The 27,163-nt window shown below is 53.1% G+C and overlaps 1 protein-coding gene and 1 non-coding gene across 6 annotated transcripts in view; both read left to right on the top strand.

The window, feature by feature from the left end:
• The window catches only part of RNF220 (ring finger protein 220), a 224,438-nt gene that overhangs the window by 183,354 nt on the left and 13,921 nt on the right, over nt 1–27,163 (top strand). For 2 of the 5 annotated variants that reach the window (XM_059135535.1, XM_059135536.1), the window contains exons 3-8: nt 6,108–6,240; nt 14,226–14,271; nt 17,684–17,785; nt 22,071–22,113; nt 25,430–25,551; nt 25,916–26,048. In XM_059135535.1, coding sequence (XP_058991518.1) covers nt 6,108–6,240; nt 14,226–14,271; nt 17,684–17,785; nt 22,071–22,113; nt 25,430–25,551; nt 25,916–26,048 — 579 coding nt within the window. Of the gene's footprint in view, nt 1–6,107; nt 6,241–14,225; nt 14,272–17,683; nt 17,786–21,672; nt 21,924–22,070; nt 22,114–25,429; nt 25,552–25,915; nt 26,049–27,163 lie in introns of those variants that run through there. The other 3 variants (XM_059135537.1, XM_059135538.1, XM_059135539.1) reach the window with 2 other exon arrangements.
• On the top strand, nt 24,792–24,903 carry LOC131810671 (U6 spliceosomal RNA). Its single transcript, XR_009345653.1, has one exon. It is a non-coding gene; the product is annotated as a U6 spliceosomal RNA (small nuclear RNA).

A 27,163-nucleotide genomic window follows, 5' to 3' on the forward strand; every position in this document is an offset into this window, starting at 1 on the left:
GATAGGTAGGTAAGTAGCTGGGTATCATGCAGTGGTGAGGAGCACTAGCTTTGGAGTTGGACGGCCCTGAACTGAAATCCTGCTCTAAAACCTTCTAGCTCTGTCTTTCGTTGTTCCGAACCCCATTTTCCTCATCAGTGTGATTCCAATAATATCTACATCACAGGACTGTTGTAAAGATATGAGATGGGATAAAATAGGCACAAGCACAACATTAAACCTACAGCCTAATGTACAATAACACTCAATAAAACGTTATTTTTATTAATACGCAGATAATGGATAAATGGTTAGGTGGATGGACCGATGGATACGCTGGCATGCAAACCAATCAACAGATAGATGGGTATGCATGGTTAGGAAGAAGGACCTCCATGGAGGCCAGAGAGGCCAGGGCCAGGGTACCTAGGGAATGGTACACAATCTTGACCATGGCAGGGAAGAAGGCCAGATAGAGGGCAAAGCCAGGCTGGTGTCAGAAGGGGACAGATACAGGCACAAGCAACAAACTGTGCTAGCGACATACTAGAGATGATAATGACTCATCACTTCGTACCGAGCCCTGGTTTAATGGAATCTTCACCAAGGTCGTGGGAGTTATATATTATTATACCTGTTTTGCATGAGAAAAGCCAAAGCTCAGTAGTGTTAGGTGATTGGCCCAAGGTCTCACAGGGGTAAGACACAACTCTATTGAATTCTGCTTGAAGGCTCCTCTGTGTCTTGCTCACCAAGAAATGGAAGCCTTTCTCCTGGGGGTTCGGTGAAGGGGAGGGTGGGACACACACGTTTGTATGCACAAACACACACCTGTACACACACACATTCTCTCAAAAGGCCCAGCTTGTGTTGCCATGCCCCATTAGTGGTACCCTCACTCTTATTTAACCTTCCACCTTTCTACATCAGACACTGGGCAGTCAAGCCCTGACTTGTGGTCTGCAGAGAAAAGATCGTGAAGACGGGTCTTGCTGCTTAAACAGAGAGCCAAGCATGGAACCCACAAGCGACAGAACTAGGACACAACCAAAGAAGCCAACCCGGAAAAGCCATCGCTGGGCGGGGCGTCGCAGGGTCGGATGTGGGTTAGTGACCTAGGAAGGGAGGGCTTTCCCTCTCAATGAGCCCTCAGCCCCCAGCGTCCAGTCCTAAGGCCAGGCTTCACTATGGAAGTTGGCAGAGGAAGAGCGGCTTTGCCCGGCCCTGGAGTTCCTGCTCCCAATGGTCAGCACTTCCCAACAGAGGGGGGCAGCAGAGGGCTGATCTGGGACCCCAGGTGCCCGAGGCCGGGAGGCCTCGGGGCGCGACCGGTTGGAGCCTGGCCGGACAAGGAAAAGCCTACTTGGCGGGAGCGCTCGGCTCTCCTCGGCATGCCTAGCAGGCTTCACAGCCTGCGGCCGGTCCCTTCCCGGTGGAGCCTCACCGTTTTGGGTGGGGTGCTGTTCCAAGCAGCTCAGAACGCGCAGGGGGGTGGGGGGTCCTTATGGAGGTCACACAGCTAGGGAGATCGACGCTGTCATCGCCTCTGGCCCTTGGAGCTCGAGGTGCCCTGCGGCAGGCTGAGGACAGGGTCCGGCCCCACTGCTCCCTGCCCTCCTCCTGCTTCGGGGGATACCTGCGGCAGGCGGGCAAGTGGCGGTGGCAGGCGCGCGGGGCGGGGGCGGGAGGGAGGTGCGGTAATGAATGTGGACGGGAGGCGGAATGAGCGATCCATCTTTGCATGGGAGGGGAGGGGGCCGCGGGCGTTCCCCCCACACACTCACACACTCAATCAGGCGCTGTCAGACCTCGGGCCGCCTGGCATTTTGGTGAAGAATCTCTCAGCTAAAAATTGTTGTCAGTCCCATTTCCTCGTTATCAGTGCAAGGGCTGAGGCAGCGCCCGGGGATTAACAGGAGCGGCGAGCGGCCCGCGCCGCCATCCGCCGCCGATAACACCGGGCCTCCTGCCTCACCTCCCCCATTCATCATCTTTAGCACTGACAGCCCGTCCCAGTCCCTGTCCCCAGCCCCTCATGCTTCCCGCGTCTACCCACTAGGCTGCTCAGCCTGCCTCCTGACCTCCCTGTGGAGCTAGGCTTCCTGAAGAGGGACAAAATTCAGCCTAGGCCAGCATGACCTGGACCCACCTGTGGCAAAGGGCCTGGGTAGCTGGAGGGGGAGTTGAGGAGGGCGGGGCAGGAGTGAGGGATGCTCAAGGAGCAGATGCCTTCTGACAGCCTTCCTCTGGAGGGCTTGGTCTGCCTGCCTGTGATGCTGGCATTGGCGTTGGAGAAGGGATTCCTACATCAGATGGGCAGCTATACTAGGGATTTCCAGAGGTCTCTCCAGCCTGAGAAGGTCTTTCATAATTCTGGGAACTGTGGAAGATAAGGGCCAGGATGCCTACTCTGGTCTAGGAAGAGTAGGGGGTTGAGGACTTCATTCCCACCCCCCACAAGACCACAGCCCCCTCCTCTTGGCCATTCCCAGCGGTTTTATGGCCCGTTTTACGGCCACTGTAATGGCCCAGGTCAAAAGCTTCAGGGAGCTGTATTCTGGGAATTATGCAAACGAGGAGCAGGCCCAGGGCCAGAGTATGGATTTTGTCATTAAACCTGGGCAGGCCATGTCGTTAGTGCAGTAAAACCCACGTCATGACCACAGGTCTCAATATAAAATTATAGGGAACACAGCGGGGGAGGGGAAGCAGGGGGCCCATGGCCAGGCTGACACCTGCCACTCTAACCCCTGAGAAAATGGGGGGTGGGATGGAGGGCATAGGCTTCAGGGCCCCTCGGCTGATCACTGTCAATGCTATTCCTAAAGCTAGAGCCAGGAAGAGGGCCCATTGTCCTGATGGGGAAACCGAGGCCAAGCTCAGAAAAGTAGATCTCTGTGGCAGCAAAGCAGATGAACTAAGAACAACTCTATAGGACTGCTGATTCCTGGTCCCAACCTTGGAGGGAAAATTCTGGGCTCTAGAAATCCCTAGGAGCCAGAGTTGGTGGCCCAGGCTTAAAGGGGCAGAAACCCTGATATTTCCATCTCAGCTCAGACCCCATGCCCTGGATCCTCCTCTTTGTCAGGTCTCCTCCCTTACCATTTCCCCCAGTTCTGCCCCAGGCCTTGCTTCAATGATCCATTTCAAAAGCCTTGTCAGTTCTCCCTGATTCACCCCTTATGTCTTCCATCAGGCACTGCCTCCCCCTGGACTCTCCCAACCACCCTCCGGCCCCTCCAGCCTCCACCGTGGAGCACCTGTTTCCACCTCCCTCAGCCCTGACTGGACCCACTGACCCTTCTTCAGCTTTCCTCTTATTTTGTGATCTCCTTCAGGCCAAGCATGTGTTTTATTTATCCCTGAACTCCAGTTTCTCCTAGAATAATCCCTGAAGTAAAATAATTGTTTCATAAATGTTTGCTAAGTGAATAAGTGAATGAAGTGTAGAGATCATGATCTGAGTACAGGGGTCACTATCCAGTTAGAGCCTTGGTTTCCCCACCTGTAAAACAAAGGTAATGGGCCTGCAGAACTCCTAGGGTCTCACTCACCTCTGAGATTCTCAGGCCGAATGAAGTTCAAGGCAGAGCTGAGACTAGAATCCTCATCTCCCATCTTCCAGACCAGGCCACATCTGCTTCTTAGACTCAGAACTGCCTTCCAGCTGTCCTCTGAGCATCTGAGGCTTAACCAGCAAGGCACATGATCAATAGGGCCTCTTCCCCTCCTCAGAGACTTAACCACACAGACTAGAGCCACACCTACCCCCACCCTGGGCACATGCCAAGCCTCCACAGTGGACCTCCCAGCTCTGCGAAAAGTCATCTGGCTTCTAAGATGATCCGCTCTTTTTCCTACAGCCTTTCCCTTCCTCATTTCCTCTCCTTTGCTTCATTACTGCACATCTAGTCAACATCAGGTCTGTTTTCAATTGTCTGTAAATATCAAGTTGGATAAGAAATGACCACTGCCCACAGGAAACTCACAACTCATTCATTTGTTTCCATTCTCCTTGAAACACTTCTAAGGTGCAACTTATATTTCATTTCTTTGGTGAAGACTTTTCTTTTTTCACTCCTCAAAACACACACCCAGAATGAACTACTGCTTTCTTTGAGCTCTGAGATGACTCAGTCTGGGCATCCAGGAGAGCTGGGACCATACTCAACCTCAAAGCGAAGTTCCTGTGCTTAGCCTGAACTGGGAGCTCCTTCAGACATGGGGTTGCTAGAGTTAGCAAATAAAAATATATGACCTCCAGGTAAATTTGATTTTTGGAAAAATAATGAGTAACTTTTAGTATCAGTATATGCCATGCAGTATTTGGGATGTACTTATACTAAAAAAAAAGTGTTCATTGTTTACCTGAAATTCAAATGTAATTGAGTATCTTTTTTAAAAAATTTTATTTATTTATTCGACAGACAGAGATCACAAGTAGTCAGAGAGGCAGGCAGAGAGAGAGAGGGGAAGCAGGCTCCCCGCCGAGCAGAGAGCCTGATGCGGGGCTCAATCCCAGGACCCCAAGATCATGACCTGCGCCAAAGGCAGAGGCTTTAACCCACCGAGGCGCCCTATAATTGAGCATCTTCTATTTAATCTGGCAACCCAACTCAATCACCTTGGTCATTACTGGCATGACCTTTATCTCTCTGCAAGCCAATTCTGACCCTCTCTGGGCAACAGTGGGAAGAAGAAGCAGGAGGAAAGATCTTGGCTAAAGCTGAAGTACTCTCCACAGTTGGCATTTACGTGGATAGCAAGAATGTTTCTGGATGAATAGGCCCGCTCTACCCCATGCCTTAAGCAGAGGGCAGAGGAGCACTGGGTGGTGAGAGTGACAGGGAAAGGGTTTAGGCTCCCCAAGAGGCATGCACTAGGCAAGTTCAGCCTCCTTCCTAGAATAGTGTGTTCTGGTCTCCATTGGCAACAGAAATAGTGACAGAGTTGGGACACAGTGGGGACAGAGTGCAGGCTCCCAGCTGGCCCCCAAGCCTGCATAAGCCAGCACAATACCCACTCGTATTCCCATACAATTTGGGAGGAAGAAACCCAGAATCTATTAGGTTTACAAGGGGCCAATGAGTTTATCCACGTGAGAGGTTGTGAGACCCAAACAGAGAGACTATAGATTCCAGGAATACTGAAGAAGCAGAACGGACAGGACCTGGTGGTTAAATGAACATAGAAGGGATAGTAAAGCGAGGAAGGGACCTCGGGGGAGGCGAAGTTTCCTGGCTTGGGTCACAAGACGAGTGCTGGTGTCATTAACTAAGATGAGCACTGCTGAAGGCGAGCAGTTTGGAAAGGGGTAAAGAAGCTGAGGGACCTGTTTTTGATCATTGACTTTCAGATTCTTGGGGGAACATCCAGACATTGAAGCCCATTGGATACAGAGGCTGAGAGAACCAGGGAAGGATCTAGGGCAGAAACACAGATTCTGGAGTCTGCAGGGCACAGATAGGAATTAGGGCTGTAAGAAGGAAGAAGATCATTCAGCGTGCTGAATAGGGAAAGGAGAGAGTCTGTGGGCAGAATCCTGGGAAAGTGAGGAACTGGGAGAGAATGCTACCCCAGAAGTCACATGAGTCCTTTCTGGTCATTCCCACTCGACTGTGAGGGCCTCAAGGGCAGGGACTAGATCTGATTATACTCTGTGGCTGGTTCAGAGCAGACCAGCCCTCAGACAGTGTTTGTTGATTGGCTGCAGGGATGAATCCCCTCTCTCCCTCTTTTCTTCCTTCTCCAGATTTGGAGACTATGAAGGCAGTGAGGAAAGGAGAGACAGAGGGGGCGCTGGATATTCTGGGTGATGGTATGATTACACCAAGACCTTCCCTAACCTGTATGAAATGGAGTGATCCAGCTTTGATTGCACAGAACATTGATTGTGTCCTGATAGATTTCCCAGAGGGGCAGCCGGTTAAGAAGATGCCATTCATGGCCATGAGCCACACAGAAGACTGAACGAATGGTCATGGTCTCTGAGACCCTCAGACTCAACCCTCCTCTAGGGCCAGGAAGCCCTGGGAGGCAGCAGGCTTGGGCTGGAGGATTGGGACTCTCGGTTTCCGTCCACAGACTAGCCCAGCTTATCCATCTGTCTCTTCTTCTTCCCTCCCCAGGTAAGAAAAAGGCAGCAGCATTGTTTGACAGCCAGGCCCCTATCTGCCCCATCTGCCAGGTGCTGCTAAGGCCCAGTGAGTTGCAGGAGCATATGGAACAAGAACTGGAACAGCTGGCCCAGCTGCCTGCCAGGTAAGCCAGCAACTGGGGGAGCCTGCCTGCCAGATGATTCCACTCTCGGTTGTAGATATCAGGTCCTGGGAACAGCTGCCTGGCCCAGTCCCCAGCCTCTAGGTAGAAGGCAAGGCCCTCCTATTACTCTCCTCTACTCGGCTTTCAGTCCTCAGACCCTCCAGGCAAATGGTGATGCCTTTCCCTCCTTGCTATATTTTTGGGGATGGGAAGAGGGTGACCCCTCTTTAGGCCTCAACCTCAAAAGGGCATAAAAGGAGCTGGAAAGGGATGAGCCATTGCCACGGGCCTTGCCCTGCCATGCTAAGCCTCAGGGTAGGGTAGCAGAAGCAGGGACAGGGCCTGGAGGCCTGACCAGCCATGTGGCCTTGTGCTGACATCCAGGGGCATAGGCACTACCTTCTTGGTGAATCTCAAGGTCAAAAAGGTGACAATCAAGAATGGGCTCAGGTGTGTGTCCTCCCCCAACCTCTCCATCCTCCCTCCCTTCTCCCTGTCTGAGGGACAAAAGGGAGCGCCCTATAGGTCAGCCGGGTTATCAAAGGGACAGAGCAGGGGTGTAACAAATTACCCCAAATCTTAGTAACTTAAAGCAACCATTTCCTTATACTCAAGGAACTGTGGGTTCAGGAATTCAGACAGAGCGTGGAGGGGATGACTTGTGTTGCTCCACGATGTCTGGGGCCCGGGCTGGGAAGACTCAATGGCTGGGAGCTAGGATCGTCTGGAGCCCCCTTGATTCACATGTCTGGTGACGGATTTCGGCTATCAGCTGGGACCTCCGCTGGAGCTATGACCCAGGCACCTCCACTTGGCTTCCCCACGTGGCCTGGGCCTGCTCATAGCCTGGCAACCTCCGGGTAGCTGGACTCCGTATGGGGCAGGTTAGGGCCCTAAAGCAAATGTTCCAGTCCACAAGATGGAAGCTGGACCCCCTTTTACAACCTAGCCTCGAAAGTCACTTAACGCCACTTCCACTGTTCTCTGTTGGTCGAGGCAGAATCAGCTCAGCCAGACTGAAGGGGAACAGACATACACCAGCTTTTGATGGGGGAGTGGAAAGGTCATATTATAGGAGAGCACGTGGGAGAGGAGACGTTGGCCGTTGCCACCCACTCTGGAAGATACGTCACCCAGAGGGGAACAGCCTGCCCCACCATTCCCAACCCCGCCCCACTCCACCCCCTCCTTCAGTCCAAGTCATCAGACTTGACTGATCTTCCTTCTGCCGTCTCACCTAATCCCCCTTTAGGGGTGCAGGAGACCCAGAGGTAAGCCGGAACTGGTCCGTCTCTCTCATTGCATGAGAGTAAGGGGAGCAGGGCCAGAGAAACAAGGAGGGGTAGAGGCTGCTCTATGGGAAGAACCGTGGAGCACGGAGAAAGCATGAACCCCAGCATGGAGGAGAGAAGACCTCCTATGGGAAGGGCGGCCTGAACTGAATTTTGAAGGAAGAAGTATTAGGTATCTGTTGCTGTGTTACAAATTACCCTCAAACCCAGTGGCTTGAAACAACAAACATTTATTATCCACAGTGTCTGTGGACCATCAGTTCAGGAACAGCTTGGTTGGGTAGTTGTGTCTTCTGGCTCAGTCTCTCATGAGGCTGCAGTTAGGACGTGAGCAAGGCTGCAGTCATCCGAAGGTCTGCCAGTGACTTCGGGAACCATTTCCAGATGGTTCGTCCACACATGGGTATCTCCATGGGACGGCTTGAGTTTCCCTCTGACATGGCTGCTGACTTCCCGCAGAGGAAGTGATCCCAGAGACTCAGGAGGAAGCCACAATGCCTTATACGATCCAGTCTCAGAAGTCATATGCTATTGCTTCCAGTGTATTCCATTCTCTCCATTAGAAACAAGTCACCAAGTCCAGACCCCACTCAAGAGAGAATTAAACTCTATAAGCTCTACGTCTTGACAGGAAGACTGTCGAAGAATTTGTGAGAATACTTAAAACTAGCATAGGAGACTATAGAAATGATAAAAATAATAACCCTGTTTGAACACTCTCTACATGCCAAGTTCTCTACATTGCACTGATGTATTTAATCTTCACAACAACTCTCTAGGATAGGTAATAAAAAATTATTAATTCCATTTTACAGATGGGGAAACTGAGGAACAGAGGGGCTAAGTCACTTCTCTAAGGTTGCACAGCCCATCAAGTGGTAACGATAAGATTCAAATCCAAGCACCCGACTGTAGTGCCATGCTCTTAACTGCTCCTGGCATACACAGACACCCCTGACCTCCCCCGCCCCCACACACACACCTGGGACCAGCCTAAAAGGGGCACGGTGGGGGAAAGACATACCTTTCCACCAGGTTGAGTTCTTGGCTGTCTGGGAGGGCTACTGGGTGATTTGCTTCCTATAGAGGCCTTCCCCTCAGTAAGAAGGGAGAATAGAGGCAGAGGTGTGTGGAGGGACCTGCGGCCCTCTGTAAAAGCTGTGGATCCCTAAGGATCTGGAAAATGGGGGCCCAAGCTCTCTTTCTGCCTCCTCAATGGTGGGCCACAGAACAGCCTAGTCCCTGTGGCTCCACCCCTGCACTGCCCAGGGCATCCACATCTACTCACAGAAGTGCCCCTCAGCCAGGATCCTGCACCAACCCCCCCACCCCCATATTTTCTTGGGGCACCCCCTACTTCCACTGCCTTACCCCCACGTCTGTTTCCCCCACCCAGAGCCCCCACAGCGGCTCCGCCCCTCACGGCTGTGTCTTGCGTCCCCCACTTCTGTGCCCCTCACGTCCAGGCCCAGCCCAGCACCCCCTAACCCCTGGCACGCCCCCCCTCCACCCGGTGTCTGACAGCCGGACAGCGGGATCTGCACAGCAAGTGAAATTCCCGTCGGATCGATAAAGCCGAAGCGCTGGCGGCGACGGGTCGATGGTTTTATCTGTCTCGGCCCCGCCGCGCCCGGCGCGCTGACAGTCCGACCGGCCGGCAAAGGCGTTCAAGGGCAGCCGCGCCCGCCGCCCCCTCCCCTCCCCCCTCCCGCCCTCCCCTCCCTGCGGCCGCTGCGCCCACCGGACTGCAGGCTGGACCGGCCGCCACCGCCCTCGTGATTTATCTGGATTTTTAATTGGAAAAAATTTGCGAATTAATTGATTTCAGGAACTTGCCAATTAACATTGTAATTGGGTGCGTGATAAATTCCCAAGGAGTGTGTCAGCTCCCTCCGGGCTGAGGGCGCCGCGGAGCGCGGGTAGCGCGCGGGGAGGGCCCCAGCCTTGGCTGCCCTTGCCCCGCCCCTGCCCTCTCTTTGGGAGGCTGGAGGAGAGCAGAGAAGTGGGGAAAAGATGTGGCACCTGGGCTCCTAAGACTCCTCCCTCCTCTCTCCCTGTCAGCCGCTCCCTGAGCTGAATGTGACCTTTGACCAGCCATTTTGCAGATGGGGAAACTGAGTCCTGCAGGAGGGCAGAGCTTGACTGTGCCTGGGCACGGGTGGAAGGAGGGCATCCCCCATCCCTGGTATGTGGCCAGAGCCTTCCTCTCCAGCTCTCCAGTCCTCTTCTTTCCCTTCCACTCCATGCTCCCTTCTCCCTGCCCCCCCTCTTTCTCCTCTTTCCTCCAACTTCCCACTTCCTTCTCTTGCCCTGCCTTTGCCTCTGCTCTCCCACCCCTCCGAAGGCGTAGTCAGCTGCCGAGTCTGTGGATGCCACTGCAGGGTGCCTGTCCATCCCCTGGGATGCCTCCCCTGTCCCGGTCAAATGGCTGCTCCCCCAGAAGTTCTTCAGGATGAGCCTGGTGTTGTGCCCTCTGCCTCCCTTTGCCCAACAGCACAGAGCAGCAAACTTCCCCCCTAGCAACCGCTCCCCCACCCCCAGGAAGCCACTATTTCAGACCCACCTGAGGACTCACACAGAGAAGCAGGGACGTCCCAGCTCCCAAACTAGGGCTGGCTCGTTCCCACAGACACAGGCGAACATGTCCATGACATACAGGCACCCATACACCCCCACATTCCAGCACACATAGATATGCTCACACACATGTGCTCATTCCCACAGGTACGTGGGCACACAGATGCCTACAGGAAGAAGAGTCAGAACTCCTGTTGGCAAAGCACATCTACATTTCAAAGTACTTTCACATCTGAGATCAGGCTGTGCACGCACACCCTCCTTCAGACCAGCCTCCCCTTTCTCAGTCCTGCCCAGAAGCACAAACAGACCCCAGGACTCAGCTAGGTAGAGCAAGGAGGGCAAAGTTCCAGTAAGGACAGTCTGTAGGCCTGGAGGGTTGTCCTGGAGGTAGTAGGGGAGTCAGAATATTAATGAGCCACAGGAAACTTGACCAACTTTCATTAGTGCAGGAGAAGCACTCTGGAGGCTGGTGTGGAGCGTGAACTACGTGTGGAAGCAGGGAGGCAAGTGAGGAGGTTGGCCAAGGGTCCAAGGGACAGATAATGAGCTGACCCACTGACCTGGGACAATGGCAGTGGCTTTGGGATCGGAGAAGATGGAATGCTGAGAGACTGACTGGTGGAGGAAGAAGCAAGAGAACTTAGGTGATTACCCACAGGGTACTTACTAGGAAGAACTTTCTGACTGGGTGATCAGAAAGCTGTTGATGGCAGAGAAGCAAGTTTCTGATGAAAGGAGGAGACAACGGACAGGACTCTGGGCATGCTAAGCCTCAGATGTCTCTGGGATGGTGATGGGGTAGAGATTGTATGCGTGCAGACAGACAGGCAGGCAGCAACACTCTGGGGGTGGGGGCTGAAGATTGCAGGGTGGTGGGGAGTGGCCCGCAGACTTCTCTGAAGCCCCCGGGCAGGAGTTTCCATCCAGAGAAAGGAAAGAGCCCTAGACTTAGAGATATGGCCTGGCGCTGCGAGTGAGGCGTGGTTTGGAGAGGCCTGAGCCTTGGGACCTTTCCTGGGAGGCTTCCAAAGTCACGTTGAGATCTGGCGTCTAGGATGGGAAGCCAGCTCTCTGGTCAGTGCTTTCAAAGTGCTGAGAGGAGCCACAGGGAGGCTGGGTGACTCTAGAGAGGCAGGGTATGGAGATGGCCATGCCCCCACCCCCACTTAAGCCTTATTTAAGGCCGGCCTCGGTGTTTGGTTGGGTAATGAACTAGATAAACAATTCCCCAAATAGATTAAAACGAAGTGTAACTTACAAAGGCGGCTGGTGATGATGGTTTATTCCCGGGCAGCACACCATTTCTTTATTTCCAAGGATAATTCAGTGTAAATCACCTTAATTAAAAGTGTCAGCCCAGCCCATGAATATTGTACTTAGGAACGCGTTTCCTGGGTCCCAGTTATAATTTAAAACCCATGGATCACTAGGCAGCGAGTGACTGAGAAGGGAGGAAATCGTTGGGGGCGGGCTGTGGAAACAGGGAGGGACTGAAGGCAGGGGAGCTGGTGGGCTGGGCAGGAGCCTGTCTGCCTGTAGCTCTGAGGCTCGGACCTCCCCCTTTCTCAGTGGCAGGCTTTTCACCAGACTCCTGTTCCTGGGGGACCGGCCTCACTCGGGAAGCCTGAGATAATCAGGTTGTTGGAAGAAAGGTGGTGTGGGGTAGGCGCGCTTGCTCCAAGAGAGGGAAGGAGCCTGAGGCAGGACCAGCCCAACTTAAGGGAAAAGGAAGAGTATTGGCAAAGGGAGAGTCTGGACATTCTCACCCTAGATGTCTTTACTTCTGCTCACCAGCAGAGTAAACTAAAGCCCGGCGTCAGTGGGATGTTCCCCGAGTAGAGGGAGAAAAAGAACTCCAAGAACTCTGTCCTCCAGCCTAACCCCTGAGTATCTTCAGGGAAGCAGTGTGAGCAATGGAAAGGCAGCACTTTGGACTCGGTCCGACCAAAACTCAAATCCCTAAACCCTGCATGGCATGTGTGAACACAGGGGTATATCATTTACCCTCTGTTCATGTCCTTTGCAAACTTTTTGTGATGATTAAACTGAGAACACATATGGAGCGCCTGGCCCATACCTGCCAGGCCCATCCCATGTGATTGGTGCATGATCATTGCTCACTCTTTCCTTTTCCGTCCCAACCTGATCCTGTCCAGACAAAGCTCAGACCTCAGGCCAGGGGTCCAGTGAGAACAGGGTAAATGCCTCGTTTCTAGCATCTACAGATGCCTCATTACCAGATGCCTCATTTCCGGCTTCAGTAGATGCCTCATTTCTGGACCTGTCCAGACGCAGGTGCAACGGAATGTCAGTCCTTGTTGACGGAGTGAGGGAAAGCTCAAAATCATAAAGTTGCCAACTAGTTGCTCCTCAAGAGAAGCTCTGTCTCCTCTCCGTATCCCCATTGCCTAGCTCAGGGCCTGGCGGGGAGCAGGAGTTCAGGGACTGTTCGAGAACCCAATGGAACTGAGTGGAACCTGGTCTGGCTGTCCTGCGCAGTCTATGATGCCCGCACCATGTGATCACAGGGGCAGACAGCGCTGTGTTTACACTCAGACCTTGGGCTCGCGCTCTCCCTGAGCCTGGTGGCCTCCACACGGTGATGTGTGTATCCGTGTGGGTGTGCGTCCACATGTGTCTGCATGTGTGGGTGCGTATCTGAGCACGTGGGAGTCTGCATCTACGCATGTATTTCTGTGGATGTTGGCGCCTGAGTAGCTCTTCACCCAGGTCGGGGGGACTGTTGTGAATGGATCTTTTTTTTATGTGTTTGAGCCTCGTGACTGTGGACAGAATTATGGACAGTGGATATGTGTGTCTTTGCCTCTAGGCCAGGGTTTCTCAACCTCAGCCCTATGGATATTTGGAGCCAGATAATTCCTTGCTGTGAGGGGCTGTCCCATATGTTGTAGGATGGTTCATATCCTCCACCCACCAGATGCCAGTAGCAAACTCCCTGCCCCCAGTGGTGACCATCAGAAGGGTCTCCTGACATTGCCAAACGTCCCCTGGGGGACAACGGATGCCTTCATCTGAATCTGCCTAAGCCTTGGCTCACACACTGGGTGTGTCTGTGTCTGACCCTGTGGGTGTCCCCTGGGTCCATGCCCTGCCCTGTGAGTCCACGTGTGCCTTGGGTGTGGGTGTGTGTGTCTTTTGTGCCTCACGGATAGCCCTGTGTGTGTGTTCTACCTGCACAGCTTTCACGCGCCTGTGCAGGGGCCCTATGTCAATGGGCTATGTCTTGTCTCCTGCACGTATCAGACAGCGCCTCTGTGTGCATGTATTTGTATGTGTGTGTGAGTGCACGTGCGTGAATGTGGGAGCACAGATGTGGTGAGCACAGTGGGGGCAGCAGGGAGGGAGGGACAGGAACAGGGATATTAATGTTTCTGAAGTGGATCTGATTTGATACGTCTTGTTCCATTGTCAGCATCTGTTTAGCAGGGATTTGTAATACTTTGTGGCTCTGGATCACTCATGCTTAGCGCTGGATGTGGCCTTGCATACCAATTTTGTTATTAAACACAGTCCTCGCCTCCCCCACAGCCCATCCATCACCTCCCGCCCCCGCCCCCGCCTGCTCTGAGCCGCCCACCATATTTCAGGGCCCAGCTCCCGCCCGCCTGCCGCGCCCGATGCTGGAGGGCCTGGGGCTGACAAATTGAATCAGGGGGAGATCATTCCTGGCCTAACGCAGTTTGCAGCATGTTGGAGGGAGAATTGACAAGAGCCATGTCAGCTCCATCACCCCAATCCCATAGGAGCTAGGAGCAGGCTGGGGACAGAAGGTGGAGGGAAGGGGGCATCTGGGAATGCAGAATCCTCGGGGCTGATACCAGGAGGCAGGTAAAGCCCCTTTCCTCAGATTCATGAGGGAGCCCACGGGTCTAGTGTCTCTGTCCTCCTCCCAGGAGCCGGCTCCTGCCACTGGTGCCTGATGGAGGCTGAGCTAGTCAGGGCCAGCTGGGGTCGAGTGGCCTTGGTAGAGCCTGGCTGCACAGGGCTGGGCTAAGCTGGCCGTGCCTTCTCTCTTTGGGGTCTTCTTGCTATTCTTCTCTTGCACGCCCTGGGTAAGTGGGATGGTCACTCTGTTCTCTTCTTTCTTGGCAGCAAGAATTCCCTTCTGAAGGATGCCATGGCTCCGGGCACCCCCAAGGTAGGTGGACAATTCTGTGTTTTCCTCCTACCCATCCTAACCTAGGCCTCCCCATTATTGATTCCTCTTGAGGAAAAGGAGCTCTTCCTGGATCCCCAACTGTCTCCAGGGTTTGGTCGTCAGCCTGTAGGCCAAAGGCTGCCCTGTGTGCTTAAGCGTGTGTGTGTGCGCCTGTGTGTGTGTGCATGTGTATGTAGTCTGAGTGTGAGCCAGAGTATGTTCATCTGACTTCTTCCTCTTCCAGCCGGGACAGGGGTCAAAGCTAAAGAATGACCTGGGGACATGGGGGTGCTCAGACACTAAGACTCAAAGGAGAAAGGTGAGCTATAGCAGGTAAAGAAAAATACTGAAGTACAGGTCAAGACTGCGCACAAAGGCCTTAGAAGCCAGGCCCTGGGTGTGTGTGTGTGTGTGTGTGTGTGTGTGTGTGTGTGTGTACTTTGTCCTGAGGGCAGCAGGGAGCCAGGGAGGATGTTGGGTTCTTCTGGGGGGACAGTCTACCCCCTCCAAACAGATAGTGTGGGAGAGAAGTTTGAGAGTATCAGACGCAGAAAGGGAAAAATGAATGGCAAGTAGCTGGCTTGAAGGAGGGGCCAGAGAGGCCTCACACAATGACATGATTTGTACCAAGAACTCCCATAGGTGGCCCCAGAGGCAGATGGTACTGCTTCCCCAAAGGTGATCATTTTGAGGGAGTGGGGGCCTGGGGAGGAGGACTAGACCCTACTCACTGACTGTCCCCTTTCTCACCCTCCGTAAGGCAACTCTTTCCTTACGAGTTCTCAAAATGATTCATAAAGACAGGAATCCATGGTCCTTTTTATAGGGAATGGGGAGTGAGGGTTAAAGCTTCAGAAATGATGCAGTCTGGAGGCATGCACAAAGAAATTAGAGCAAAAGCCAAGATGAGAATCTGGGGACCCCTGCATGGGGGGGGGGTCAAGATAAGGTACAGGCACCAGGAAAGGGGGCAGAGGAGAAAGAGTCACAAGTTAGGAGGGGCCCAAGAGAGCCTGGTACCCTAGACTCTAAGGGAAGAAAAGTTCCAAAACATATGGGTTGGTCAGCACTTGAAGAGAGCAAGTCTGGAGAAGGGAGCCACTACATTGAGAAGTCTTAAAGGCACTGGGGACATCTGGCAGTGTGGAGAAAAGGAGCCAGAGTGATAAGGTTACCCGTAAGGGTTGGCCCTGGAGGCCTCAGAAAGGGTGGGAGCGGATTTTGCACCTTTATTCAGGAAATCACTGGCCACAGAAAGTTGGGCAGAGGTGGGGCAGAGACTAATGTAGGCTCTGTCCAAGTAAGCAAAGCTTCCTGGCTCTAAAGAGAAAAGGTGGGGCTTGCCATGCAGCTGTGGACCGTGCAGGTGGGGAGCCACACTCGTGAGGCTTGGCCTGGCCTCTAGCACTCAGTGGTTCTGGTTAAGGAAGACAGGCCGGCCGCTGACACCTGGCACTTGAGCCCAGCTGCCAGGGCTGGGCCCTGGGCCCGGGAGAGGCCAGCGCTCTAAGGATGAACACAGTTGCTATCCATGTCCATACCTGGCCCCGCACAGATGCAGACGCACACACAACGGAGCTCAGAACACTCACACGGGAAGTCTTAAAACATGCGTGGATCCTGCCACCATCGACACGGGAGTGTTGATAATCAGTCTCCGAGGCGAGGACCCCTATTTGCCCGCTCCCAGGTTCATGCTCACACCCCCAAAGCTGACCATTGCAGGGTCTGTCCCCTGCCTGTGGCTGAGGCTTTAGGGAAGCAGGCCACGGGTAGAAGAGGCGTGAGGTAGAAGGTTCAAGCCAGAGACTGAGAGGACAGAGAGAAGGAGGGGGGGAGGAGGGGGGGAGGAGGGGGAGAGGGCGAGGGGGCCTTAGACAAGATTGATGGCCTCATTGCCATTAAGAAAAAAATTAGCCGGTGGCGGCTATCATATTAAAGGGTGAAGAAGCCGTGAATTATTTTCTTAAAGATCTTATCGCTTACAATGATAATTTTACCTTCCAAAAGGCCACTTTTAATGAGGCGAAGAGCCAGGCAAAAAGTCATGATTTAATGCTGGGATTTTTTTTTCAAAACACATTTTACTGCTTTTTGGTCCATGTTTAAAAAGCACCAGTGACCTTTTTTTATTCTGCTTGCCCCAGGTGTAATGCTGGGCCTCTCAGGGCTTCTAACCTAGAGAGAATGAGAGAGAGAGAAAGCACACAAGAACGAGCTTTCTCGTGGCGGGGGGCAGGGACCCCCACATCGTTTCCCCTCCTCAGCGTCCTCCCTGGGACCAGAGAAGGAGAAGGACATTGCCCAAAAGCCCACCGCAGTCGGCACCAGGCCTTGGCTGGGCGAAGAAAGGGCTCCAAGTGGCAGGCCCTTCCCGGGCTCTTTCCTCCACCAGCTCCTTGGGGAGAGGCTGAGTCAGGGCACCCTGCCAGGCCAGCAGGCGCCCCTCCCCTCCCAGGGCCCTTGCCTGAGGATGTGCAGCTTGGCCACCACATGCAGGTCACATCCTAAGGCTCGGTCGGAGATGAAGGATAAATGGCTGCTCCATCTTTCCCAAATTGCTTTCTTTGGGCTGTCACTGGCGATTTGGCATGGTTTCTAGGCTGGGGAGGCCTCCTAGGGAATTGTATGCTTCCGGCCCCGAGCTGTGCAGGCTGGAGAGGGTGGGGGAAGGAAGTCGGGATCGCTTGCAGGCCTCTAGGCCCCCCGCCCAAGCCCCGTTTGCAGCTGAACAGGCCTTGGCAAGAGCCGGCAAGAGCCCGCTGAACGTGCCATGTGGTATTTAGAATTGTGGCGCTCGCACACAATGTAAAGCAGACAGTTTATTAATCTAAACTGCGGGCGCATGTAGGAGAGGCCGCACAGGATTGACGTGGGGGGGTTAGTTGTGCTGGGGTTCTTGCTGGGGTCACTGCCGCAGCGCTGGGATAAATGGACCCGGCGTACATCCCTAGCTGCATGTGGGAAACTCATACATACTATTTAATTTACTGTCTCCATAGCTGGGCTGCCGTCAGCCTGTATTAGGGGCAGACAGGGCTGCAGGTGTGTGGCTTTACCCCCAACCCCCCAGAAGGGGGGTCCCAGAGTCTCTACTTGCTATGGGAACACAAAACATGTATCATCTCAGCCTATTAGGGAAGGGCAAGGCATCCTGCCCCACTGGGGCAGAGATTACCTGGGGTCTGGGAGCTTTGGACCCCCTTGGAGGTCTCTACGCCTTCCTAGAATCAAGCCATGGTCTCCCACAGCCACACCCCAGGGCCCCAATGCCTGCCTGCCTTCTGAGACTATCCCTCAGCCTTCCTCTCTGCCCCTCTCCCCAAAGCTCTGGTGGACTGGGAACTCTAGGGGACTGACTGACTGCAGGTCTCATTTGGCCCGAGGCTACATGTCCTTTCTCTTCTTCCAGTCCCTCCTGTTGTCTGCTTCCATCAAGAGAGAAGGAGAGTCCCCAACAGCGTCCCCACACTCCTGCACTACCGATGACCTGCACCACTCAGACAGATACCAGGTGAGGAGGGACTGGGTGAGCGTCAGAAGAAAGCCCCCGTGGATGAAAGCTTAGAGGGGGCTGCCTGGTGCCAACTCCTCCCATCCTTGGGAGGAGAGAAGAGAAGCCTGAACTGTATTTGGCTCGCTCTGCATCCAGTGCCCCTAACCGGACCCAGAAGGAACAGGTGTCGGGGAATGGGCCTTCGACAGATGGGTTTTAAGGAGTGATGCCAAGGTCACCTGGGTTCTGGTGGGCTCTGAGCACATCTAAAGCATCCTGTTCATCAAGAGGAATCCTATGTGGTTTCGTTTCCTGGGGGCCCTGAGACCTAGCCCCAAATCCCCTGAAGACTTCAGACTTCAAAACCAGGATCCCCTGAGCAAATGATTCAATCCTGCCAAACCTTGGTATCAAACCCGAGAGAGTCAGACAGATGTGGCCCCTGAGTGCCTTGGGCAAACAGGAAGGGAGTAATCACACAGTCCCAAGAGATCACAGCAAGAGGGGACCTGAAGGTAACATCCTAGCTCTATAGGGATTCTATAACTCTATATGGGACTCAAACTGCATAGTCCAAAGTGCCAGCCTTGAGGAGGAATCCTCACTCTCATAAACCTTGGTTCTAGAGAGTCAGCCCAGTCCAGCCCCTGGAAACACTGCTCTCACCCAATAACCCTAGTGTAAATGGAGAAATGACCCAACCCCAGGGAATTCTGGTGTGATAGGGAGACAAGGCTCTGCACCAAGAGTTCCACTCGAAAGGGATGGACAGAGCCCTGTCCTTAGGGGATATCCTACACAGCAGTCAGCCTCAGCACCTGCCGAACTAGGAAAAGAACTACCATCAGGCATAGGCATGGCATGCTAAGGCCTGGCACTGAGGTTTTCTGTGATTTAGTTTCAACCCCGATCTCCAGCTGCCATTCCTAATGAATACCTGCCCTCCATGAACCCTATGGGCTATTAGCACAGAATTAATGCCAATCACTCCCTCCATGTCCGTGCCATTCCTTTCTTGTCTGCACACTTTTACACATGTGGTTTCTTCTAATGGGACTATTTTACCCCACCGTGTCACATTTCTATTTATCCTTCAATATTCTGCCCAAATACCATCTCCTCCAGGAAGCCTTTCTGGATTAGCTATCTCTTCTCATGATCCCTGTATATCCTTATGATTGCCCTTATCATCCTATATTGTGATCACCTGTTTAGCTATGCTTCCATTATTTACTGACATATAACATGCTATCTCAGAACTTAGTGACTTAACACAATGTGCTGTTTCTCATGGTTTTTTTCAGTTGACTGGGCCTTTTCTCATTTATGTAGCTCATTCAGCTGGAGGATTGACTAGGCTGAAAAGACTCTCATTCTGGGAGATCAGGATGCCTCGGTTCTCTTCCATGTACCTCTTATCCTCCAATAGGTTAGATCAGCTTCCTTCCTTGGAAGCCTCAGGGCAGTGTCATACCAAGAAGGCAAAGACCAAAACTGCAAAGTCTCTTGAGGCCTAGACTCTGGAACTCATACATCAATTTGGCAAAACAAGTCACAAGGCTAAGCCATAATCAAGGGATGAAGAAATGCACCTCTTGACAGAAGGAACCACAGAGAACGGTGGCCATATTTAATCTCTCACAACGAGCATGACTGTTTCACTAGACTGGGAGTTCCTCCAAGGCAAGGTCCTTGTCTCATCCTTCTTTACTCCCTTCTTATACCCAAACATGCTCACCCCAGTGTCCTTGCCTTCAAGGGATTGGATTTGCAAATAAATAATTATAGCCAGTGGTTTAAGTGCTGTGACAGTTAAGTAAGTTTCTGGGACAGCATAAAGAGGGGCAAATCAGAACAAGCTTCACAGAGGAGGTTAACAACTGAACACGGACAAGTAGGAGTTCACTTTGGTGGACAAGGAAGGTCTGCCATTTCAAGGCAACCCTGTGTGCAAAGGGCATAGAGATGTAACACAAAATGATGTACTTAGGGACATGCTAGCTGTTCAGTTTTGTTAGCATGTAAAATACAAGAGAAACTGGTAGAATGTGACGCTGAAAGTACTCCAGGGACTAGCTAGGTATTCCATCTCCTGATCCTTACACAACGCCTGGCATGTACTAGTTGGTCAATTTTTATGGTTTGTTTTTGGTTTTTGTTTTTGTTTTTTAAATCATCAAACTAGGTCTTGAAAGCATGGGGTACTGGTTTCTGGTTTGGATTCCTATATACTTAGCCCCCACTGGATTACCTAACCCCCTTAACCATGACCTCATTTTACCCTCATAGCAACTGTGCAGGCTAGAATTTGTTGCCCCCAATTTATTGCTAAGGAAACAGGCCTAGAGAGGGGATATGACCTTTTTTTGAAACCGATAAATTATGAGTAACAGAGTCAGAATTTGAACTGTACTCTGTCTGGCCCTGAATCCTTGTTTCCCAGCCCTGCACTGGACTCAGGGGCTTCCCTTTATAAATCTCCTTTTCCCCTTCTCACTGATATGTCCTACATGCTAGACCCTGTGCTGGGTGACTGGATAGAGACAATCCCACCCCCGGTAGCAGGGACACACATGTAAATAATCACAATATACAAGATCAGAGGGGAGCCAAGGGATGGTGAAAATTCAGAAGAGGCAACTAACCCAACCTTTGGGGAAAAGTGAAGCCTTCCTAGAGTCCTGAAGGGTGAACAACCCTCAACCAAGCAGCAGATATGGAAGCATGGAGGATAATCTAGCCCAGAGTCCAGGGCACAGAGTGCTCAAAGAACTACCATTAGCCCTCCAAAGGTAGAGTGCCAAGATGGCAAAGGGAGAGAGCAAAAGTAGTAGAAGAGTCTGAAGAGGCCTGTATGCCATGCTGCAAATCTTCTAGGTTGAGAACCATCGAAGGATTTAAATAAATGGGGGTCAATTTTGTACAATACAAAGATCACATTCTGTGTAGTCTTAAGGATGGGTCGCAGAGAGAGAAACTGAAGACCAGAAGGCCAGATGAGAGACAAATTTTGAGAACTCACAAGATTATGACCTAGAGCAGTGACATCCAAGGCAGGTGTAGCCATTGAAGAAACAGGCCATGCCAAGCGCTACGCAGGGTCCTGGGTTCACCCATATGACTGACACTTGGCCCCAACCCTGGAGTGGTCAGTCCACCATAAGAATTTGTATGAGCTACAATGAAGATAGAGATGGAAGTACTCTAACGGGAGGAAAAGATATTTTTGCTTAGGCCTGGAAAGTTGAGTAGGAGATACACAGAGATGGAGATGGGAACATTAAAGAGTCCTTTAAATATAGACCCTGTGGCATCTAAAGTTGGACTGAGTGTGAGGAATGAAGGAGGGCGGAGCCTAAGACACCTCTCCCAGTTTCCACTTGAGTGGATGGTGGCATCCACTTCCAAACCGAGCACCCCAGTGGAAAGCGGCTGTTTGGGGATGTCGAGTTCCGCGTTGGCCGCATTGGCGTGCGGTGCCTACGAAACCTCCAGACAGCTGAAATGGGAATCCTCTAATAACGGGATTACAGAAAGGCTGGGGGGTGGGGGTGGGGGAGGGACAGTTTGGGGCATTCAATGGGATCGCCCAGAGACGGGGAATCCGGACGCCTCCTCCCCAGCAAAGAGCTGGCCGCGCGGGAGGCGGGGTCCGGGACCCGGGGCCGGATCGAGGCTCTGGGGCGGAAGGAGACCCGCGCTGGCAAGGGGGAATGGGCCGCGGTGGGAGGACCCGGCAGTCGCTAAAACTCGGACGGGTTGGCTTTGCGGAAGGTGGGACGGACCCCAAGGCGGCCCCAGCCGGTTACTACCGGAGTACGAGCAGCCGTTTCCTGGTCCTGGTCCTGGTCCGGCCGCCGCCCCCCCCCTCGTGAACTTTCACCCCGGCGCGCGACGGCAGCGGGTCACGTGATCAGGGCCAACATGGCCGCCGCCGCCGGTGGGAGCTGAGGTGCCGCCGCCGCCGGGCAGCCGGGGGGAATCCGCCCGCATCGCCGCCCTCGCCGGCCAGGCGGCCGCAGGGCCCGGAGCGCCGGAGACCGGGGTTGGGGCGGCACCGTGCGGCGGCCACGGGGTCCCGTTAGAGCATCCCCCGGCGGCTATGCCGAGGGCCCGGAGCGGCCGGCGGAGCAGGGGGGCCGGCGGGAGGGAGGAAGTAGGTTTGTTTACGGGCTGTTTGGGGCGGGGCAGGCCGGGACCGGGGTCCAGCGCTGGGGCGGGGGCCAGGGCTTCAGGCTGTGCCTGACGCTTTTCTTCCTCTCTTTTCCCCCCCGCCCTGCTTCTGTCCGTGATCTTTTCCCAGACCTTCCTGCGAGTGCGAGCCAACCGGCAAACCCGACTGAATGGTGAGTCTTGCCCGGCCCCTCCCTCCGCCCCACCCCCGGCCTCCTCCCTCCCTCACTGCCTGAAGCTCCAGGCTTGCCTGGGTCTCTTCGATATTGGGGCCATTTGGCTTCGTCGCAGTCACAGCGCCTGAGATTGTGCTAACCAGGGCTGCCGCCCTCAGTTTCCCCGTCTGTCTAATGGAGGTTATGGTTCCAGTTCTTGCCCACGCCTCTCTGAAGGCCTTCAAGAACCCTGGTGGGCAATAAGTACCAGAGAATGAGGAACAAGCTACACAATTCCACTCGGGAGCTCAGCTTTGAATTTGCAAACTGCTGGGACCTCACTGTACAAGCCGGCAGGGCGCTGAGAATGTTTTTCTTCCAGTTTTTAATCAGTGCCCAGTAGTGTGAATACAGCCTCTCTGCTGAGACTTGACAATGCAGTGAGATCTGGAGTTCCCACGGCAACAGGAACTAACTCATCCCAGGGCTCTTTGAGTTATCAGTCGGCCCACATTTCACAAAGGTGATCAGCGTGGGCTCGACAGCTCTTAGAGGCCTTCTCTGAAAGCACATCATGTATGCACTATCTGGTGCCCCCCCCCCTTTGAATTCAAACCTCTGGAGCATTACTATTGCTGAACACAATTGGATGAACCTAGCTTTTTGTGCTGACTAGGGTGTTGTATGTCTGGGTGTTGGCTATAAGGGGCTTAGGGTCTCTGGGCCAGCTGGTGAGTGAGTGAGGCTGTGGCCATTCAGGATCCTCAACTCCTGCCACTTGGGTTCTGCTGCCTGGCTGAGCCCTGATCAGGAAAAGGAAAGCGTTCATCATAGGCAGACACCATGTTAATCATCATTATCATAACACTTCTGAGAAGGTGGTAACACATTTTGTAGATAAGGAAACTGAGGCTGTGAGAGATAAAGGTGATTTGTTTAAAATCGTGCAGCTGGGATGTAACTGAACCATGATTTAAACTGAAGTTTACCTCCAAAACCTGTGCTTCTGTGACCCTGTCTTGCTGCTTCCTTACACAAACACAGACCTTTCCCTGCTCACACTTTAGTAAGCTTAGTTCAGGACTTAAAAGATGAATGGTGAGTTACCTTTTTTTTTTTTTTTTAAGATTTTATTTATTTATTAGGCAGCACAGCAGGGGGAACAGTGGGGAGAGGGAGAGAGAAACAGACTCAGAGCAGGGAGACCAATGTAGGGCCCAATCCCATGACTCCGGGATCATGACCCGAGCAGAAGGCAGGCGCACAGTGACTGAGCCACCCAGGCACCTGATGAATTGCAAGTTAAACCAAACCTGCTTGCTTATCTGAGAATCTTCAGATGCTGTTCAGCCCATCAGGTGCTTTCCTGGGATTATACAGGATCTTCTGTCCTGGGTGGCTTGGGCAAGAACAGTGCCCAGTATCATGCTCTTCTTGGCAGATCTGTAAGATTCATTTCTTTATTCAGTTGTGTCTGTCATAGGCCCTTCGTATTGGCACACTGCTCCTTATGGGCTTCAAGAACCATTAGGGCCCCTTGCCCTTCTGATGTCTACCATCCCTTCTCCATCCCAGCCCTTGATGCAGGGTGCAAAGGTGGCTCAGGCCTGAAATACCAAGTGTTAGGACAGTTAAGGCAAAGGGATCTAGATCTTTGTCTATAAAATTAAGGTGGATACTAGAACATAGTCCCCTCTCCTGTAGAGAGAGCACAGGAAAGTGAAGATACAGGCCAGGCTACAGATCAAGATTTCTCAAACTCCATGCCATCTCTGGTGGGGTGATGGCTTTCCACTTGGTTTGGGTCTTTCTAGAGCAACTATTTTGGAGTTGGAGTGGTTCCCTGCCTCCGAACAGGCAAGAGGTATATGTGCATATTCTTAGTGCCCTAGCATACTCCGGGATCAGTCTTCGTTGCTGCAATCAGTCGGGGTGGGTGTGGTACTCAGGACGGAAGAGCAATCTCCCTGTGGAGTCAGGCATGACTTCTCCTCTCTTTGCCACTTTTTAGCTACTTGAGCAAGTGCCTTGTTCTCTCTGAGTCTTAAGTGACTTCTGTTAAAATGGATAATGCAGCCTTGCTTTAGGTTGAACATAGAATTAAATGAGTTACTTTGTGTAAGGTATTTGATGCTGAGCCTAATACACAGCTGAAGCTTTAAGTTGGAACATCAGCTTTCACCTGTGTCCCCCTCCCAATACTGCATTCAAGAGCTTCCCACCAGGGTCAATATCCATAAGAAAGTTCTTCCTGGCCTGGCAGTGGGAACCTTGTTCTCCCTGGCTGGCTCCCACAGCCCCCAGTCAGTCTGATCTCAGAGTGGCTATCTCTCCTCCTGCTATTGCATGGGAAGGGTGGCAGTCCCTTGTTTTGACCCCTTCCTGCTTCAGTGACAGGAGGGCTGCAGAGAGGGATTAGTGAGCTAATTAGAAATGATTGCATCTCTCAGCATTAATTAGCAGTGCTGGGGGCTTACAGTGTGCACTTTGGAATTGAGCCCCTGTGGGACAGCATGGCAGGCAGCCGTCTGCCTGGGGGCCTGCCAGCCCCCTGCACTGATTAGAAATGATAGAACAGGTTTGGGTAGGCATAGTGAAGGCTGTCCTCTCAAGGTACCCTGGGCTCTCTGACTCAGATCCTCTATACCTTTATGATTGGGCCTCAGTCTCCTCTTCTGTAAAATGGGACCAGTAAATTGCTTTCTTCATCAGCACATATACTAAAATTGGAACGATACAGAGATTAGTAAGGCCCCGAAACAAGGCTGATATGCAAATTTATGAAGCATTCCACAAAAAAAAATTTTTTTAAATGGGACCAGTGGACATGAGAGAAAATTGTTCTGAGAGATTCTAGGTAGGACACTAAGGGCAGTGCCTCAGGGCCCTTGGCATAGGAACAAAAGGGGTTTTAGCTGATGAGTGAACAGCAGGACAAATTGGCCCTCTGGCAGGGACCTTGGGTTCTAGCCAAGAGATGTTTGCTAAGAGAACCCACGGTCTTGGCCTTCTGGGCAGGTACTTAGCAACTTTTCGAGTCTTTGCTCATTGGACTTACTAAGCACTACAGGTAGGAAGGTATGGGTTGAACTTCAGCCATCTGTGGCCAAAGAGTAGACACTTTGCTGGCCCAGCACCAGTCTCCTCCGCAGGTGCTCCTGGTGAGACTCAGTCCCCAAAGAGTAGAGGTGCTGCGTAATGAGGGCCAGATCAGACCTTGAACAAAAGGGCTAATGGCTGGCAAGAGGTCAGGATGTGTCAGCTCCACGGGGATCCTGGGAGCTCCAGTGACCTTTTGCATGTTCTGTGCTTTGTTTTCGGTCTCTCCATGCAGCTCGGATTGGGAAAATGAAACGGAGGAAGCAAGATGAAGGGCAGGTATGTCCCCTGTGCAACCGCCCCCTGGCAGGATCGGAGCAGGAGATGAGTAGGCATGTGGAGCATTGCCTTTCGAAGGTAGAGGGGCCATCCCTACCTACCTCTTCTCCCCCACCCCCGCTTTCCCTGACACTAGCTGCTGACTGCCCCCAGATTTAGGGGCTGTGTTGGGGTCCCCGTGTGGTCTCAGCAGCTGCTGCTTCTCCGTTCTTCATCCTCTTCCTTTGCTTTCACACTTTCACTCCTTCCCTGGGGCTCCAGTAGAAAATTATTGGGAAGAGGCAAAGGTTCTTTGACTTTTGGATTGGTTTCCTTGAAAGGAGCCAAGAGCTGGGTTATGACCCACCAAAGCCTGGGGGCCAGGGCTGTGCCTTTCTTATAGACCTGGGGGAGCAGGTGGTGGTGGCCTGGAACCCACATGGTCCTGCTTTGCTCTTCACAGAGGGAAGGCTCCTGCATGGCCGAGGATGATGCTGTGGATATCGAGCACGAGAACAGCAACCGCTTTGAGGAATATGAGTGGTGCGGGCAGAAGCGGATCCGGGCCACCACTCTCCTGGAAGGTGGTTTCCGAGGTACAGGCGGCTGACATGTAAAGCACTGGTGCTCTGGTGGCCGGGCCTCTGCTGGGTATCCATCTGTTGGGAGCCGAGAGGCCAGGGCTGGTGGCTGGTCATCCGTTCCACCACGTGGGAACTGCTGCTGGCGGGGCTCCTTTGTGACCGTGCTGCCTGCCTGTGATGTGCATATTAAAATGGATGTATTTGGGTGGGGAAATGGAATTGAGGCTGCAAGCTAGGAGTGACGAGGGGGGCTCTCAGCCTCGGGTGATGCATTGAAGGTGACAGCCAAGCCGCGTTAGCACCTGCATAAAATATTAAAGGGACGGTTATGCATTTATCACTCCATCCCTCTTAAGGCTGATAAATGAGAATCCAGCAACCTGCTATACACCTCCAGCACTGGGGGCCCTGAGGGCTTCCAGGCAAACACATTGGATTTTCCTCCTCCTCCTCAGCCCCACGTCAGGGAAATCAGTTACAGAGGAGAGAGTGAGTTATGGCAAAATTTGACCTCCCATGAGCTTCATTGGGGAATCTAATTTTAGCTCTGATCCCATCCCTTCTCCCCGGGTGCCCTCTGCCCTGAAGCAAGAGGGGCCTGGGCCCAGCTGCTCCCTGCTCCCCTTGGGCTCGCCCCTGTTACTACACAGGGGTCCTCAGGGCACTGCACAGCTCCATTGCCCTCTTAGCTCCTTGGAGGGATGTGGCTTCGCCCAGTGGAAGTGGAAGTCTCCCCCCCCCCCCCAACTAGGTCATACAGTAGACTGGCCAGTTGCCTAGGGTCATGTCCTCCTGTCAGACTCCCCTGCTCTGGTCAGGGGAAGAGGGAAAGAGTCTGCCTCCTGGCCTCCAGCTCTCCGCTTTCTGTACAAGCACAGCCGGCCCTGGGACTCACGATCATTGAGTGAACCAGTCTGCTTCCTGTCTGCCTCCAGTTCTCCAGGCAACACCCGTGGGAGTACTGGTGGGTCCCTGGGGAACTTCACAGTAGCCGGGAAGAGGGTCTCTGTCTTGTCAGGGCCATGCTGCATGGGCCGGTCCCAAGGAGTGGTCTCCATAGCGCCGTGCAGTGCAGACTGGACACATGAAAGGCCTCCAAGTTCAGGTCGGGCATTATGCCTCTGGGT

Source organism: Mustela lutreola, chromosome 10 (assembly GCF_030435805.1).
Source record: "Mustela lutreola isolate mMusLut2 chromosome 10, mMusLut2.pri, whole genome shotgun sequence".
Classification (NCBI taxonomy): Eukaryota; Metazoa; Chordata; class Mammalia; order Carnivora; family Mustelidae; genus Mustela; species Mustela lutreola.